Source organism: Stegastes partitus, unplaced genomic scaffold, assembly GCF_000690725.1.
Source record: "Stegastes partitus isolate 25-593 unplaced genomic scaffold, Stegastes_partitus-1.0.2 Scaffold206, whole genome shotgun sequence".
In the NCBI taxonomy this organism is placed as follows: Eukaryota; Metazoa; Chordata; class Actinopteri; family Pomacentridae; genus Stegastes; species Stegastes partitus.
This window is the reverse complement of record NW_007577937.1, coordinates 156937-176375: the sequence shown is the minus strand read 5'-3', so window position 1 is coordinate 176375 and position 19439 is coordinate 156937. Positions and strand designations below refer to the sequence as shown.

Sequence of the window (19439 nt, the reverse complement as noted above, 5' to 3'; positions counted from 1 at the left end):
GATACAAAGCCAGCAGTATTTCCTCATATATACAGTACAGCACTCAGGCGGTAAACCTTTTATCTTTCAGCAGTATGTGCAGCATTCATCATGAAATCTCAACAGAGCAATAGTAGCAAATGAGCGGAAACAGTTAACATATGCACAATCAAGGCAAATGTCAAAAAGAGCCCAAGCATGTGACACCGTTATCACAGCGTGATACATCTGCGCAGGGACAACAGCAGGAACACACTCTCTCATCTGAAAAATTTAACTCCAGTTGGAATGTGTCACATCCCACGCAGTTACATGTGTCAGCTCTACATGTGCTCGTGCTATCCCTCCATGCTTTCACTTAAAAAAAAAATGTGTACTGCCTAAATACCTTGTATTTGGGATATAGGATATGTCTGCCTGAGATGCTAGTGTTCGACTGGATAGAAATCCACTGAATCAAATGAAAACAAGATTACACAAATGCACATGATGCTAGACAGATGATGCATTTCATTTTTAAATTTTTTTTTCTTAGGAATGCAGTTTATTCAGTCATGACAAGTTCTGTGAATGCAGACATGTAGTAAAATAGGACAAATGTGTGAACGAAAGAAAAAGAATTTCCATATGTGATGAATACGTCAGCTGGGGTTGTCTCTGTGCTGCTCTGATTTTTCCACATGTGTACTACCATTCTAACTAATGAGTTGACAGGAATTAGGGCATAGTACATGAGGGAGGTGGAGTGGGCAAGGGATACAGATCGTTTCTCTTCAGGAAGATAATTACTTATCCAGAGCGTGTTCTTGGATTCAGAAATATATAATCCACTCTGACTTCCATCTGAAAACAAAAAGCAGTTCTGTGTTTGCATCGGCTTCACGCGGAGAGCTGCTTGTTGGGAGGATTTCTTCGACCGCGACCTCCTGTCCTCCCTCCGAACTCTCAAGCGTCTTCTGGCGTCTCGACTCTGCTGTCGAAAGTTCCCTTGTTTTCTGACTGTCTCTGCTCTCGTGTGTGAGACTGGCATTAGCGGGAGTGTGAGTGGGAGCAGTGGTACGGACGATGGGCCTTGGCGTGCTGCCAGCTGTTTTGATGGCTCCAGATTGCCTCTGCACTGGTAGGATGAAGCAGGCACCAGCAGGCTGAGGAGCTGTCAAAAGAATTACCCCAGCTCTCACTTATCCATGCATGGTGTACCACCCGGTGGCAAAATACAGCTACTGCATATGGCAGAGGAGGAGGAGGACGACGGCGAGTGGAAGGAACAGGAGGTGGAGCTTCGGAACAGAACCATGGCGCTATTCGCCCTATTTTGAGACATTTTAATTAAGCAGACAAAGCAATTTTCCCCCTTGCATCCCAAATGTCTTCCCCTTCATTGTTCCTCCAGTTGCTAATTAGCCCAAATATTAGTCTTCCAGTGTGAGGCTAAAGCAGCCTCCCCAGATGGTGGAGAAGGTGCGTTGCTTCACATGCACATATTCCCTAATGAGATGTGACATGCTGAATTCTAACACTGACAGCATCTGCGTTATTTCACGTGGACAGGGCCTGCAGATGAGCACTTACTGACACACACCTCCAATGAATAAAGAAAGATGTTGAAGATCAATATACAGATCGATACGCAAGTATGCTCACTGTACAATACGCGCAGCAGACATTCAATGTGCTGACATATGCACATGTAAGCAGAGGCTTTGCACAGCGCTTTCACCTCCTCAGCAGTGATATTATTCGTTTAAAATCTCTGGCTTTACGTCGCTGTTGAAGAATATATCATTGAGTGGAGGCGTGAGCCCATAAAATTGCAATATTTTATCGCCATATGTACAATAGGTGTAGAGTGTCTGGCTTCAAAACAAAGCGTACGACAATAGAACACATGCAATCATTATGTAAATCGGTGTAGCTATAGAAAAACTGGTTCTTTGAGCACATTTATTGCTTTTCAGAGCATAAAGCCATTTGCCATTGGTCCGAAGCAAAAGCCAAGAGGTGCAGAATGTTATTGTATAATTGTGAAATGCCCTCAAAGGGGAATATGGCTGCGTTTTAGCATTAAAACACGTTTTAGCCATGCCCTTTGACAGCATACTGTGTGTTAGTCACTATTCACCACACTTGAATATAGTCACAAATTAGAGAGAACTGGTTGTCCCATGCCCTTAAGCGATGTACACAGATGCGTAGAAAATCGGTTGAAAAACATGGAAAATGTGACTGGGGGTTGATTTTATGGGGATATAAGCAAGTGTAGTGGAGTCGAGGTTTGGCTCTGGAAATGTATAAACAGTTAAATTTGTTTGAGTTGGAAAACCTGAAGGAAGCATTCAATTAGCGTCAAACTGGTTGTCGAGGTCTGTGTTTAAGCTGTGCATTAGGGCTTTGGATGTCTGATTTCTCCAGCTTCTGATAATAGGTCCTGCTGAAAAACCCTGACATCAAAGACCAAAGACTGAAGCTTAACTTGTAAATCATTAAACTAAGGGGTAATTCTTCTTTAATATCTTAAATGGGTTGAAAAACCTAATTCATGCATACTAAATACTCTGTATCTTGGCTGTTGCGTGCATTCCTGACAGCACTAGCTGAAGAGGCATATTCCGCCACTCTGAGCTGATCTATTTTCTATGTCTGCTCTCATTTTGTAGCTCTAATAAAGTTGCAGTTTGGTCACAGAGCAGCAGATGTGATGTTGGCCCATGATGCTGCTACCTCTTTCTGCATAGAGAAAAAATAGTCTCCCTGTCTCTAGAAATCCACTCAGCTGGCAGGTTGTCTTCACACTTTTAATAGCCAGTGAGTGTATTTCCTGGATTGTGTATCCTAAGATTCTCAAAGAAGGCTGCAGTGAAGAAGACATGAGCTGCCTTGAATTATTTATGATATCTCTAAGCCATTTCTTCCTGTTTATTATGGATGTTGAACATACATTTTCCAAAAGCCGTTGGCAGTTGTTTTCCGGCAAATTTTGAATTGGGTTGAGCCCGGTGCCCTGATACTGTGGGACATCACAATCCTGTGACATGCAGCTGACAGCTCTCCCTTCTTGCAGAGCCTGTTCTCCTTAGGGGAGAATGGAGGAAGAACTGTGTGCCTGTCTGCCATTGCTCCCCACCTCTCCACATCCGCCCTTGTTAGTAGCACAGCTTTATTTGTTACTTCTCTAAAAGTGCCCGCCCCCCCTCCATCGCGCCCCACAAATCGCTCCTTGTTTTCTTGTGAAAATCAGAAAACAATGTTGCATTGTGCTTTACAAGACAGAAAATGAATGCTTGGTTTAGTGTGGTATGCTCCATCTCCCCTCTGACAGCCTCCTGGTGGGTTGGCACAGACAGAAGCTCCGGCTTCAGTCCTCTCAATTTATTTTGATATTAAACATGGGAATGCCATTAAAAATGACTGGGCTGCCAGGATTGGATTTTTGACAGGTGCTCACTTTGCATTAGGTAATGATTCCCTCACATGTCATTCTCCATATTTTCATATCTGTATTCTGGAGATTTCATATTTATGGCATTTTAGACAATCTCATATGCATCTCAGCTGAGGTGACATTTTGGATGAAATGCAATATTTGCTCCAGTTGTGATTAATTTTATCCTTATATATTATTTATAAGAGGCGCTGCATCATATTGGTACTTTTTCTTTCACCTTAATGTAGGCGTTTGTTTCTCTATTCATGTCAGGCCTCTAAGCAAACTTGATGGAGTTTATTGTATACAGCTGGCAGGTAACAAACCGATGCTGGCACAATGCTATACCATTTCAAAGCATAGATGAACACATTTTCAGCAATATCAGTGCATGTGTTTTTCTCTTTCTTTTGGTTCCATTTTTAGCTAGAGCCTTTTTCTTTTTTTTTTGCAGCTGAAACAGATCTTGTTTCAGCCCGAGACACTTTAAAAGGTGTTAATGCTTGAGCAGGAGTTCTGTACAGAGAGGCACTTAGATCTGTCACTTATTGTTTGACAGAAATAATTCTCACATCCCGTCTTTACCATCAGAAACATAAACCTGAACAACAGACAGTTACGGTTTGTTTGCATTCAGTGTGACGCACAGTTACCTATTGACAATAACTAATATCTGCTCTTACTGGATATAGGTGCTAGCTAATAATACCGCGACAAACATTTTTCATGTATTAGGAGCTTGAACAGTTGCTCCATTTTTTCCTGGCATCTGCTAACAGTTTCCAAATGCAGCTCTTTGCTTTTGCTGCCTGGCAGGAAGCAGACAGTTTAGCAGTGAGAACTCGTTTGTCACACGCCCCTGTCATCTGCAGCATACCCCAGGAGGGCGTGGAGAAATTGGATTTGGGTGAGGAATGTGACGGAGTCATCCCAGGGGATGGATGTGACATTGGCTCTGTGTGACGAGGAAGTGGTGATGAGGTGGTGTGTGTACATTGGTACCCTATCACCCCCACCACTCTCCATCTCCCATCCCTCCAACTCGCCTTCTATCTGTCTCAGCACTGCAGCTGCAGTAATGGCTTTGTTATTGGGTTATGGTTTAGTTACACTACCGGAAATGTTGTTACAACCTCCTGCCAGCGTTAAACAATCTCCCCAGCATTTCTCCAGACGGGTGCTTAATGCTTTGAGTAAATGCAGTCACCCTGAGCAGAAGCTCAATATTCAAGGTCCACAGACTATTACAATTCTGTCACCGTTTGTATTTTTTTTTTCCTTCAGTCAATACCAATTTGTCCTTTTGTAGTTGTAGCTACTATGATATTGCAGGTATAAAAAATGTGGATTGAGTGGAGCCACTTGTTCTGTAGGAGGACATTAAATCTGTTGTCATGATGTGTTCATTGCCTTCAGAATGTTTTTTTTTTTTTTTCCTAACTACTGTTCCAGCATGTACCTGCTTTTCTGCTCTGTGTTGTCACAGAAGGAGTCCACCACCTAATTTGGCACAGAGAAGACAGGACTCAGACTTTGGAGGGAGTTTGGGTAGCTGTCAGCTGTAGTACACAGTGTAATGCGATGCCCGACTTGTGACAAGTCTTTACACACTGCTTTTGGATGACATATTTGGGTACATGCCATTTAGCGGCTGCTTACTCAGTGAGTTTTGAATTGACCCACTGCATTTGTATTGTATTTGTAATTCTAGTAGGCTAGCTGTAGGATTCATCAGCAGTCATAATGACTCGAGGTGTCATTCGAGTCATTTGGACGCAACATCCTGTCTTAAAAAAACACACATGCAAAGCACTTGTCTGGTGAACACATCCAGAGATGCTCCCTGAAGACTGTAGCTGCCCCTGTGTTCCTACTCTTTAAGGGTTTACTATTTCCTCTATCTTTCATCAAGATTTAAAAGAGTGAAAGTCACAACATTAAATTATATCCACAAACAGGACGTTATTTTCAGTAGAGCTGACAGCCCAGGTCATTGGCTTACCATAAAACTGCTACAGTCCATTTTGCCAATCCCTCATCTTGTTTTCTTCCCTATTCTCTCTGCAGAGGCGACTGTCCTCAGCTATGACGGCAGTAAGTTTATGAAGGTCCAGCTACCCGTGGTGATGCACACAGAGGCTGAGGATGTGTCTCTGCGGTTCCGCTCCCAGCGAGCCTATGGCATCCTAATAGCCACCACGTCTCGGGACTCTGCTGATACCCTGCGTCTGGAGCTGGAGAGTGGCCGCGTCCGCCTCACTGTCAATTTAGGTAACGCCTCGGATGTACACAGACTGCAGCAGCAAAGTCAAATTAAGCTTGATAACATATGCACTCTGTCTCCCACACACACATGCACAGACACCAATTATCCTTATTTTTTTTCTTTATACATATATTTTGAATAGACAGAGATGGTGTAAAGACTTTCAATGGCAAGAGTCTGCGGCTCTCTGCTCACTGCCAGTTGAGCACACAGCTACTGTTGCCCAGCAGGGAATGCTCGCTGCCCACTCCATCAGCGAACTCAGATCAGCAGCTATAGATGTGCACTGCTCTAAAGGGAATTGTTGGTAAAGCGCACACAATGCTGTAATCTTTCTAGCTGCTGTTTCATTTCAAAAACACACCAAGTTATCATTCGTATGAGAAAGGTAATAGTTCTTCTATAGATGGAATGTGTTTGTAATATTGCAATTACTCTCAGCTAGCTGTTACCTAATAAGATGAATCCCTTAGTTGTGCCCAATCAACGCTCTGCACACATGTTTCTAATAATTTTATCCACCTATGCACCATAATCATTGTAGGAGGAATGCATGATTGCACATAAATCAGCAACTGCGTCTTAAATGAGCACGTGGAAAGACATGCTTCCTTTGCCTACAGCAAAAAAAAAAAACTGAATATGGAGGATGAAATGAAAGACACACAGACATTCTTGTGTATGTGTGCTTATTTGCTCAGGAAAGAATCCAATGATGGCTGTGAAAAGGTTGATATCTCTCAAACAGAGCAATGCCACACAAATCATAGCCATCTATTTCGTCTTTCCACTGGCTAAACAGAAATGGGCTCCCTAAGCGGAGCCGTTTAGTGGTGCATGCAAAGTAGACAGTCTGTGTCTGCTGTCAACCACAAGGAATCATGTGTCCCACCACGGAAGACAACAGCGCCACACACTGACAGAGCTGACAAGTCAGATCATTGGGACCACAAAAAAAGATGCCCTCTGATGAAAACAACAGTGTTTTTGCTTTCTTTTGAATTGTCTTTGACACATTTTAGAGCTTTTTGTTTTTTTTCTTGTTTGAGTTTGTCTTTGGCCATCAGCCCTTGAAGAATGTCTTCCTTCACAAAGCAGAGCATTCCCTGTAAGGGTAGGCTAGTGTTGGTCTCTGGCTGTTTGCGACCACTTTTCTGCTGTGGTTGACAACACATGACAAGCGGGGCCAAATGGGAAGGAAGGGGGAGGGAGTTCGATCTGGGTCACCTTTCTCAGAGCACGACATGAGCTCAGCCTCAGGAAACGGAGAGGTGAAGTAAGATACAGAAATAGTATAGCTTGGATTAGCTGTAGTAGAAATCAAGTAGAATCAACACAATCGTTAGCTTTTTTCCAGGAAAAAAAATACAAAGTGTAGTGCCACATGTGCTGGTCGTCAGTAGTTAAACTTAGCAAAGCCACAGTTTAGTATAATAGATTACAAATCCTTCACATACAGTAGTTTAAATTAAAAATCAGTCAGGGGTAGTGGTGGAACAAAAATACTGCATATAGGCAGGTAAGATTTTATAAGTGAAAGTAAAAAGTGAATGTACTTATTATGCATATTGGCTTCTACCGAATTATTTTTTTGTAATCTATTATCACAGCTGCAATAGCATGCGCCATTATAATGCTGACTTGGATGAAGCTAATTTGACCTATTTTTAGATGGTAGTGCAATCTATAATAGTATCACGTTTCATAAGTGAATCATAGGTGTTGCCTGTACAGTTGTAACTTAGTAACAAGTTGTCAGAACAGGTAGTAGAGTAAAAGGTACATCATTTAGAAATGGTTGAAGAAGCATAAAATGTAAACACACAAATAAAATATAGTACATGTGGCAAAATGTGTTTCTTAAGTACAGTACTGGGTTTAACTGAATTAATTATCTTTGAGGGGTTTTTTTTGCTACGACTACATTTGTACAAATAGTGCTTTATTTCAATGCAAATTACAATTTGCATTACACTCTGAACATTTTGGTTTTAGTGAGGCTGTAACGTCGTTTAGTAACAGTGACAGAGATGGAAAAGTATCATGACAATATGTTTGTCGCCCTGCAAGTGCAGATAGATGGACATATAGTTAGATGTACAGAAAGAGGATAACAGAGGGGGGGAGTTGAACTACCTTCCAGTTGGCCCTGTCTGACCCTGACCAAAATCTGATGCTCTCATTATGAAGATATCTTCCTTAAAACATTAATCCTTCAGCTTACAATATGTGGAAAAAATGGCCCCATGAAAAAAACAGAAACAAAGCAATGCAAACAACATCATGTAACTAATCCTCAGCTCTTCAGTGTACATTTCTGTAACATGTATTCCAATAAGCTTCTCTGGCATGACTACGCTGCATTGCTTTTAGCAGCTCACTGCAGCTCGGGGCCATGGGTGAAAGCATCAGAGGACGGACAGTGTCCGTGTGTGTGTCCCCAGAGGGGTGGACTGTATGCTTTAATGATGTCTGCAGCTGTAACGTTGAAAGATGAATTTATCTCTCATCTATTCTTCCCCATCTAGATTGTATCAGGATTAACTGTACCTCCAGTAAGTCACTGTTCACCTTTCTTCTTCTTCTACCTCTTCTTCTTCTTCTTCTGCTTCTTCTTCTCTAAGTCTTGTTGCTTTTTAGTCGCTAGAAGTGTTGTTTCATAGCCATGTTTGCTTTTTATTTTCTTGTTATTATATGACCCTGAGATGAAAATATTCTCAAGCCATGTTAAATGGAGTTCAGTCAATGCACTGAAATATATCTGACATGCCCTTTGCTTTGACATTGACATTACATGTTGTCACACCAAATTCTAACAGCGACAAGAACATGAGGAATTCCTGGTGATGTCCAGGAGAGTAATAATCAGAGGGGAGGAAATGGAGGGAGGCTTTAATTAATGACGAACCCAAACTTGGCAGTCAGCTGTGATTTCACACACGTAGTTGTTTTTAATTAATGAACCTTTTCACTCATGAATTCAGGCTGATGTAAAACGCATGCTATAGAAGCGCCGGTATTTTAGGCATGCATGATTTCTCTGTCCTTCCCCTTGCTTTCTTTTTTGTTTAGTTTTTTTGTGTTTTTTTGTTTCCTTTCTTCTTCAGTATTTCACGCCGTTTGTAAATTGATGAGGCCATTCAAAGCACAGAGGAAATACAGAGTGTGATTTTATTATTCTCATTAACCTGTCTCACAGAGCGGAAAGAAAGGGATGAAGAGGGAGGGAGAAAGAATAGATCTTGTTGTGGGATTCACAGTGGACGCGCGTGTTTGTGTGTGTGTGCGTTTGAACAAAGAGGTTACATTGCAGTATTTTGGAAGGTAAATATCCTTGACATTTATTATTCAGGAACAGTGATGAATTAATAATTACTTTGGAATCATAACACATGAGCCTTTTCCCCCTGTTTAAAGATTCTGAGGAGACAGACACTCTCAGTATCAGTAAGTACCGACAGAAATGAGACAGTTTACGCTGCGTAATCGTGCGCCAGACTGTGTCACATACTGTATATAAGGACAAACTGTTGTCTGAAAACACAAGTGTTGGATGTCTTTGTGTGTAAAGCGTTACAGTACTTGAAGGTCACTGCCTGATGAGATGTGGAAACTTACACAACAGAACGCCCCCGTACAGAATCACATGATGTGACCTCTAGACTTGCTCCTCTGAGCCAGCCCTTCTTAACACCTTTCTAAATGCTAAATAGCATTGTTCATGCATCTTGGATTGCATCCCTTGTTTGTGTATGCAAATAAAAAGCTCTAAGCTCTAATTCCCCTCCATTCCACTGCTTTAAAAGGTCATTCTTGGTTTATGAGGATAGTGTGAAGGCATAATCTGTGCACACATAGACATCAGTAGTTGTTATACTAATATTTGCTATTCTGATTACTCTATTTCTACAGTCTTTCATTCTGCAAATACTCTCCAAATCTGCCTCGTTTTACACAGCACTTTGCTGATGTAGGTGCAGGCAGGTAGTCCGGTTTTTAATGTAGAACTGGTGGAATAGGTGCTGAAAGAAGCTCTGCAGAATAAGCAGATCATTTAGCCACTATGGTTAAATGATGTGATGTAAAGCATTATGTGGATTTTCACTTAGATGTAGGAATAATGCAAACCAAAAAAAAAAAAAAAGATCATTCAGCACTGTTCTGTTTTTGTGTTGAAGTAATATACAAACATGGTAAACTGTATGTGTCTGGATCCTGTCCCTTTCTTTTGTTGTTTTTTGATTCTCCAGAACAACACTGCTTTCAAATGACTATTTATCATATTTGCAGAATCAACTGATGTTTGATTCATATCTGCATGTTCTATAGATGTTTAACCACGCAGTGTATTTCAGAGAGAATTGTTTAGATTCTGTCCACGTTTAAAGCAAATGTATAAGTAAAATAGAGAGCAAGACTGGAATCAGCAGGTATTCCTTTAATAGATCCAGACCTAATTGTGTCACAGGAAAATGTTTAATTGAAGTTCTTGGAAAGAACTGTGTTAAGCCAGTGCATTTCCACTTATGAGGAGTTAGCGTTTAATTCCTCCCCCCCCCCTCTCCTTTTTTTTTTTCTAGGTTATTTTTGTCCTCTTTTTTTCTATGTTAATTAATGTGTCTTGTCAGGCGCTGCAGCTCCGGTCAGCTTGGTGGATGAAGAATTTTAGCACCGACTCAAAGAACACATCACTGTCAATTAGGTACCTAGGCTCCCTGGGGCTGCCCAGAGCTGTCTGAAGAAAACACTGCCACTTCGACTTAAATATTGTTAACATGCACTGAGTGACAACAAACCGAAAGTATGAACTAAAAATATCTTGTGACAGATTGCCTTTTTTTCTGCAGTTCTGGTCCTCTATTATTCATTAACTTGAACTGCAGGATAATCACAATTTACAGTGTAGCCGTGATGCAGTGATGAAGCCAGCTTAATGTGATTATTCCCTCCATGACCTTCTTGAGCAGCATCTGAAGGTGTTTTTTTTTTTTCCTCTCTCTGTATCTCTCTCTTGTAGCAAATCTTATCTGAACATCAATCTTTAGTTTTTTGACTTATTTAGAGTGAAAGAGCTGCAGGAGATTTTTTTTGTTTGTTTTTTTTGCATGGATGTTACACCTGTGTGCATGTCAGGAATGATAGATCAGAGAGCGATTTAAGGGGAGTATGCATAAGGAGGTGCATGTTGTCTTGTCAGGCAAAACACTTGAATGTGTTTACTTGGAAATTTTGTGATTTAAACATGTGACAAATATATATATTTGGGCACTACTGTGTTTGTGATTTTAAACATTTGAGCTAAGTAGTTCAAATCATGCGACAATATATACATTCAGAATAGCACTGCCTCATTAAAAACACTAAACATCCTCGGCTTTGGTATAATACAGTTTCGTAGTAGTCAGATTTAAGCTTGGAAATGTAAAAGTTAAACTATGTGGACAGATCGATGCCTTAAAAAGGAGCAAAAAGACTTAAAATAAATGAAATGATCTTCTCTCCTGACAACGTAAAGCATCGTCAAAGAACTGTACAAAAATTACTGGAGGGTAGAGGGATGTCAAACTTTATGTGTTCTCAAAAGTAAGATGGTCTGTATGGTTGTTATTATCGCCCTTACTCCTAAAACCTCCACAATAATTGTGTATTTAATGTTTCTATTTTATATAGGAAATTTTACAAGGGGTATCTGAAATACGCTATAAATATGGGACCAGAAGAGCATAAAATATCCTCCCTGCAGCAAAATAACATTAACCATAAGCCTTTTTTTTATCTTTCTGTACCTCTGCACCACTGACCTGTTTTAAAATAAGCAGCAATTATGGTGATGTTCTTTTACGGCTGCAACGGCTTCATAAAGAGGCTAACAGGTTGGCTCAGGGTTCCCTTTAATATTAGCTGCTTAAAACACGTGAATAAATGCTAGCAATCACCCAAAGTTACAACATAATCAGGGACTTTCCTGTCATGCCAGCAGGTAGTTAACGCGGTATGATTATGCTGTTGTGTTAACAATTCAGCCCTTTGATCACGCCGGCTTTGAGTGCGTTCACTGTTGAGCAGTCTAGAACAAGCAAACATGAATGCAAATAGCTATAAACAGCAGATAAGTATTGATTGTCATAACTTATTGTATTTAACCTCTGCTTGTGCAAACATTTTAACAATAGCTTTTTTTTTTCTCTTAGCAAGGCATTGGTTAGACAAGCAGGTACCGTAGCGTGGCAGCCTGCTAAAGCTTCCCTTTCTGTGTTGCTCTGGCTTTGATGTCTGTGTTGACGGTAATCCAGTGCAGTGGCCTGCTGCTTGGTCAGTGTGTTCCTGTTCCCTCCACCTGTGTGAGTCACAGTGTCAGGGCAGGCGGCACCAGTATCTGACATGTCATCCAGCCAGCCAGAGCTGATTGACTGGATAATCACATCTTCTCATGCGGCCCCGTGCCACACTTCTCCACCGTTCCCTTGGGCCCGGAGTCGGCGAGGCAGGGAGAGCTCACTGTAGATCCATCACAGCAGATAGATCACCATCAGTGAGGGCACTAGAGAGGCTTGGACACAACAGGCAGTGGACTAAAGGGCCTTAATGTCTCGCCAGCAGCTGGTTGTTTTGGATCGCAGACTGCACTACAGGCATAAAAACCGGGACACACAGAAGTGGATGTTGTGCAGGAATGTGCTTCTTCATACAATTGACCTCTTTTTCCCTTTCCCTTTCTTCCCTCCTTGGAGAGCAACAAGGACAGAATGATGGAAGGCAAAGATCAAGCATGCTTTCAAGTCCAACTCCATCCCATTATTTCATATCTCTCCTCCTTAATCCCTCGCCAGTCGTCTGGTTTCAATCCTGCCCCGGTGTTTAGTGCTTACAAAGCAGAACTGTGCCTCTGAGATTGAGTGTGTCCCAGTACTTTGGCACCCTCAGATTTGCATACACATTGCACCGGAGCTTTGAAGATTGCAGAAAAGCAGGAAATAAATAGCCATAAATGGGTTCGGGCGAATGAACCTGGCACCCATCTGAAATGCTCCCCACAGTGGGCAAGGTATCCAGAGCCTGGGGATTTTAATACTGTCACAGTGGCACATCCTCATTGGCCTGTTTGCTTATGTGTACCCAGTAGGTAGGGAAACATCAGAGTTATAGGGCAATTTAAAGAGGCTCTTAGATGGAGGCTGTGCAAAAAATAAAAAATAAAATAAAATAATGTATTACCACGGTTGGACCAATGTGGAATTTGTTAGTGGAGAAATGTATCCTGGAGAGATTTTTTTTTTTTTTCCCTGCTCATGAGATCACAGAGATTTGGTGCAATTTGTCCGATTTATCAAGGATTCTAAATCTCTCCTTGAGGTTTTTTGGCACAGTGATTCTGTGTGACATCTCCATTAGAGCCTGCCAGCAGTGACACACTTCATACAATATTAATACACCGGTTTCAGTATTCAGTGAAGGAATGATTAAGAGATTGTTTTGTTATTAGTTAAAGGTTATTCAATTGAAAAGCAATTTGGTGCAATTTGTGGTTTTCATGAAGGTGCGTCAAACCTAATGAAAAAAATCAGTGCAGTTTCAACTAAATACTGCTGTTTCCAAAGCAGCCATTCATTTTCACGGGTGCTGATAAAGATCACATTCTGTATTTTCTGTTATTTTGTATGACTGGATTTCCAGGAACAATGGCTTGCTTGTTCTTTTTTTTTTCCTTATTTGTCTCCCACCACCGACCACACTGTTTTTATTATGCAAGTGTTTCTTTCTGCATCACTATTTCATTTCATGTGGTGGACATGAGAGAAATCATACACTGGGTTGCTCTGTCATAGGTAAACAAGATGGAGAGTGATGCTCAGTGGTTGCTCAGTCGTAGCCTTTTGGTAGTTGTTTGCTGCCACCATGTGGCCTGATAGGAATGTAAAAACCTAACTCAAAAAAGGAGATCAGCTCAACGGAAAAGTCTAATTTGTCTTTGTTTCTTAATTGAACTAAAAGTGCGGGCATTAATACATTTACAGAGAAACAGTTAGTTTGAATATTGTCTTATTGCCTCCCTCCTCCTGGTTCAAAGAAAATGGTGTTCAGTGAGAATTCAGAAATTTGATGCCCTATCTAATGGTGCGAACAGTACTGCAAATGCAAGTCAGAATGATGTGTTTTTATGGACCATTAACTATGTTTACCTTAATGTTTTCTGCTTCTGTCCAACTACTTCACTCATTCACTCTGTCCTCTTTCGATCTCCCCCCTCTCTGATTCTCTTTATATCTGCTGTTTTTATTTTTTTTTTACCTCTCTGTTATGAGTGTGTGTATGCATGTTAACCGTTGTTTGGACTGTCCTGCAGGCAAAGGTCCAGAGACTATTTTTGCGGGTCAGAACCTGAACGATAATGAGTGGCACACAGTTCGTGTGTTCAGGAGGGGCAAGAGTTTGAAACTGACTGTAGATGATCTCCTGCCTGTGGAAGGTACTTCTCACCCTCTTTTTTTCTGATAAGTAAACAAGCCATAACATTTGTTGGGCTGTAAGAATCTAGGTTAGATGGATGTTGTTACAAAATAAAGGACACCTTCAAGTGTATTCTTATGTACTGTAGAGTGTTCTGACAGACTCCTCAAGACTAAAATTAAAATTCAATAATAGGACCCAGTGTGCGGAATATTTCCTTGTAGGGAAATGTTACCCAGTTAAGCTACTGGTACTCTTTATTAAAAGACAAAACTGTTTATGTAGATAGACTGTCTGTGGGACTTTGTTGGCATTTAGTAGTGGGAAGTGTAACAAAAAATTGTAATTTTGAACTTATATATTGTACTTTTGTAAAGAGAAAACAAAAATGCTGTAATGTGTTTTCTAATGCACAAGTTCTGGAGATTTCATGACTGCTAGTCTACATTAAAAATCTTGTTTTTTTTTTATTTTTTTATTTTTTTTTAAATAGATTTGTACCATCCATGTGTTAACTGTTGCAATATGCTTGTACAGCTTAAAGGGAATCATTCTAAAGTGCTACTTTAATTTATTTTCAATCTGGAAATCAGATTAATGTCATGATGTTAATGTCATAACTGAGAAGATCTGCAGTGGATCCTTTATTTGCAAAGCAATGTCCCCTTTAACTGTCTTATACCCCCAATAACATCCTCTCTCCCTCTACTAATCAAAGGTCAAATGGCGGGTGACCACACCCAACTGGAGTTCCATAACATTGAGACGGGCATTGTGACAGAGAAGCGCTTCATGTCCATGGTGCCGTCCAACTTCATTGGCCACCTCCAGAGCCTCTCCTTCAATGGCATGGCCTACATAGACCTCTGTAAAAACGGTGACATTGATTACTGTGAGCTCAATGCAATGATTGGCTTCAAGAACATCATTGCAGACCCTGTCACCTTCAAGTCGCGCTCCAGCTATGTGACTCTCACTACTCTGCAGGCATACTACTCCATGCACCTTTTTTTTCAGTTCAAAACCACCTCCTCCGACGGCCTCATCCTGTATAACAGCGGGGATGGAAATGACTTCATTGTGGTGGAGCTGGTCAAAGGGTGAGTGGATGCTTTCCTGAGAGCAAGTGCAGAAACTTTGAATCTGATTTTTTTTTTTTTTTTTTTCTGACATGGATCTGATAGTTTTCAATTTTGTTACACCACCAAGCACCAAAAGATCTGTGACAAGCAGGATATGTTGTTCTCTTTGGAGTGTATTTAACTTTTCTGTGGTGTTTTTGCATTGCTTTGCTCAAATTTTGTAATATACCAAATAACCAATATGCAGACGTGCACTTGACCACTAAAACTGTAATAGCTGTAGTTGACCCTCAAGTTTTTGTTGTGCCGTTTTAGCTGGCAGTGCCACAGTGTCCTCTTTACACACATTACCAACTAGGGGAGACCTACTCACCGCCAGAAGTCCAGCAAATACCAAAAGCAAAAAAAAAAAAAAAAGGGTTTAAACTGTGCAGAATTACACTTATACTTAGTGTAGGTGATGTTTATTTATGTAAGAATCTCCATATAAATGGATTATGATTTTACAAATGCTGCTCTTCATAGTTTCCAAACATAATAGAATTTTTGACAGTTTTTTGTGTCACTGTGGGACTTCAAATTCTTTTCTTATCACCTCCATGCCAGAATATTTACTGAAAGAGCTGTCGGCTATTACTGTTCTTTTTCATCTTCATGAAGGCACAGCAAATACCCGACATAAAAGGGAATCAACTACACAAGGGTGTTTTTCTCATTGCTGAAATGCAGCTATAGAATAACCTTCTTTTAAGTAATGCCTGAAGTTAGGGTATTCAATGTGCTGAACATTGAAGTTGCACAGTTTAATTAAAATGAGCATGCAAATCATAAATTGCCTGTAAACCAAAGAATTTAAGGCCGATTCGTTCAGCGTAGCCCAGAGCCCTTTGTTAATTCTGCTACCTGCCAATTATTTGTCTTTTCAGACAGCTGCACTTTGTGATAGTCTTATATCTGCACATTTAAACACAGAAACACACTAGCACACACACACACACACATACACTTTTGCTCCAGTTTTCAGATATTTATTATACTTTTTCTACTTATTTATGTTAGTGTTTGCATTATATTCTAATACATTTTGTCGGCTAAGGTCAAAGACAATGTTTGTGAAGAATGCTGTAAATCAGGGGTCTCGAACTCCGGTCCTCGAGGGCCGCAATCCTGCAAGTTTTAGATGTTTCCTTCTTCCAACACACCTGATTCACATGATCAGGATCGTTATCAGGCTTCTGCAGAGCTTGATGATGAGCTGATCATTTGTGAAATCGTATTTTTTTCAGTCTTTCTGATAAGAAACTGCTGGTAAGTACTTTCATGATGCTAACTATCTGCTTCCAGTTACCTGCACTATGTGTCCGACCTTGGGAATGGAGCCCACTTGATCAAAGGCAACTCAAACAAACCCCTGAACGACAACCACTGGCACAATGTCATAATCTCCAGGGACACCAACAACCTCCACACCGTCAAGATCGACACCAAGATCACCACGCAGACAACCACGGGAGCCAAAAACCTGGACCTGAAGGGTGCGTATGCAGAATTTATAGATTTAGTTTTTTTTAAAGATTTCAGTAAATTGAGGCAGTGGCCTAGAGATGGAGAAGTTCTCTGATTAAAAGGTTCCACCAGAAGGACAACTTAGAGCTAAAAAGTAACAATGCTTCACTCCACTCATTACCAGCAGTTAAGTACCTGTGAGCCAGACTACAACATTCATCTGCTCCGTGGCCACCACTAGCAATGTCCAACGTAGCAGAGTGTTCGTGGAAAAGGGCTATTTGTGCTCAGCGGGCCGACCTTGAATTAAATTTCTTTGAAAGAATTATCAGCTAACACTATAAAAAACCTTTGCAACTGGAAGGATACCGGCATAATTACTGTTCTACCTTGAAGAATGTTGTAATTGTTCTTATCAGAAATTACTAATGAAACAGTAAAGGCAAATGTCTGTCAATGAGCGAAAGAAAAAAAGAAAGAGGTTCCTCGAGCAAGACTGACAATAATGAACCTCCTGCACTCGTCCACTCGCATAAAAAAACTTCAAATGCCTGTTTGACTTTTGGTCTTTAAATGCCGTTTGTACTGTTGTGCTTCGGATGTGCTTGTTACTTTACTGCCACGAGCATGATAAGGTGAGCTTGGTGCTGAGTTTTATTTCCACTAGGGGTCAGTGTTGCCATATTTCTTCTTCTTCTCTCTACAGGTAACCTTTATGTCGGCGGGGTGGCGAAGGAGATGTACAAGGAGCTGCCCAAACTGGTGCACGCTAAGGAGGGCTTTCAAGGTTGTCTGGCATCAGTGGATCTGAACGGGCGGCTCCCAGACTTGATGTCAGACGCTGTTGACTGTGTGGGACAGATAGAGAGGGGATGTGAAGGTGAGTCAGCCCAGTGAGGAAACTCTCAGCCCAGAAAGGATACTTTTGTTGGCGATAAGTTGCTGCCAACTTTTTTTTTTTGTCTGTGGAGTTTAGAACAAGTTTTAACTGAAGTTTGCATTTTATTCGTTTACGTCATTCACAAAAATGTTCAATTTAAATCTAATTTCACTGATTAAAAACAAAAGATGTCTTTATTTGGTTATTTTGTTTTTCCTTCATTTTCACAAAACTTTCTTAAGGGGTCATTGCCACACCGTGCAATTCAGCTCAGCTCTCCCATTCGTACGCTTGTCCGACAAGGACACAAACACACACACACACTGTGAAGCACACCCACCCAGGCACCCACACTGACAACCTGTGGCTCGTAGTTTAACATCCATAAAGTGTGTTAGTATTCTGTTAGAATGCATCAAGCTCTGACACTCCTCCACAGGCAATCATTTCTGTTTCACTTGGCCATAATCTGATTATTCTCTCTGCCATATTTGTACTGCCAGTGTTATTTCCCATTTTATCCCCATTCTGTTTTGCTCTATGCATGCTTGCTGGATCTGAGAGTTTGCCAGAAGCAATCCTTTTGAATTATGTATGAAGCCTTTGTTGCATGCATGAATATCATTTGCCCAGTCTAATGTGTGCACCATATCCAGAGACAATATTTGATTTATTTTTCAGCGTCAGTCACTTAGTTTAATTTCACAATTCATCCACTCTTTTTCTATTGAGTACGCAACTTCTGATCTTTTCATGTTCCCACATTACAAATGTAATCAAATTCGGCGCCCTGTGCAGGTCTGTCAAAGTTGCTGTTTTCATTTTTGCGCCACACAGACTCAACGGTGGCTCTCAACGGAATTGATAACACATTTATTGGATTGTGATGACTGACTGGCTAAGTAGCGTATAGTTGCTAATGGTATGTGAATAAAGCAGGGGCAGCAGATTTTCTATTTCTCTAAATGTAGCTTAACACAAAAAAGCAAAGCATATTCATTTCTATTATTCATGGCAATTGTTCGGTTTTGTATCGTAATGCTTCTGCCATTTTGAGACTCGCTGCTGTTGAAGTTTGGCTTAACCCAGCCTCCATTATACAATATAATTTCACCCCCTCTGGTTCTTTTCGGAGGACAAACATCCCTCCCTCCTGTCTCTCCTGCTTCGATAGTTTGTGTTTCTGTTACTCCATCTCTGACGTCTTGGTGCTTTTACTAACAGCTGGTATACTTTGCCTTTTCCTTTCCTATTATTTTGCTGACAAAAGTTGCATTGATGAAAGCTGACTTGCAAGGTAGATAGCTTTGTCTGTTTGATACAGAGTCTGATGTCCCTCCTCCACCTCCTCCCCCCCCGTTTGCATCTGCAATACCTCTGCCCTCCACGTCTCCAGTCTCTACCTCCACAATTTCCACATGTCCCCGAACAGGATGACTGCCTAATTTGCTATTCACCCACCAGCCATAAGGAATGGGCTTCGGTCCCATAGGAATACAAGTTCCATTACCATCTTGTATCACAGTCTATGGGGCTCAAATTTTGATTTGCGCTCACATATTGTATGTTGTTTTAATTTAACCTAACTGTGGCTATTATTTTCTTTTATTTTTGTCCACATACTGTATGTGTAAGAGTTTTTTCTGCATGCCTTATAATAGTGATAACACCAAAGTTTTATCCCGCATGGACCTCCTATGAAGCATACTCAGGTATTAACTCAAACATCAGTCGATTTTTCTGTTGTACATCATATTAATCATTCTAGGAGCACAATGCGTACCAATTACATGTTCCAGTTGTCATCTTTGGTGCCACTTTGTACATAGAAGGTAGGCTATTTCGAGCACCACT

The 19439-nt window shown here is 40.9% G+C and overlaps 1 protein-coding gene across 1 annotated transcript in view; it reads left to right on the top strand.

Annotated features, from left to right (window-relative positions):
• Nucleotides 1-19439, top strand: part of LOC103356500 (neurexin-1a-like) — a 153400-nt gene that overhangs the window by 12486 nt on the left and 121475 nt on the right. The window contains exons 4-9 of the mRNA XM_008280659.1: nucleotides 5471-5674; nucleotides 8198-8224; nucleotides 14014-14136; nucleotides 14836-15217; nucleotides 16544-16734; nucleotides 17412-17585. Of these exons, the coding sequence (XP_008278881.1) occupies nucleotides 5471-5674; nucleotides 8198-8224; nucleotides 14014-14136; nucleotides 14836-15217; nucleotides 16544-16734; nucleotides 17412-17585 (1101 nt within the window). The remainder of the gene's footprint in view (nucleotides 1-5470; nucleotides 5675-8197; nucleotides 8225-14013; nucleotides 14137-14835; nucleotides 15218-16543; nucleotides 16735-17411; nucleotides 17586-19439) is intronic.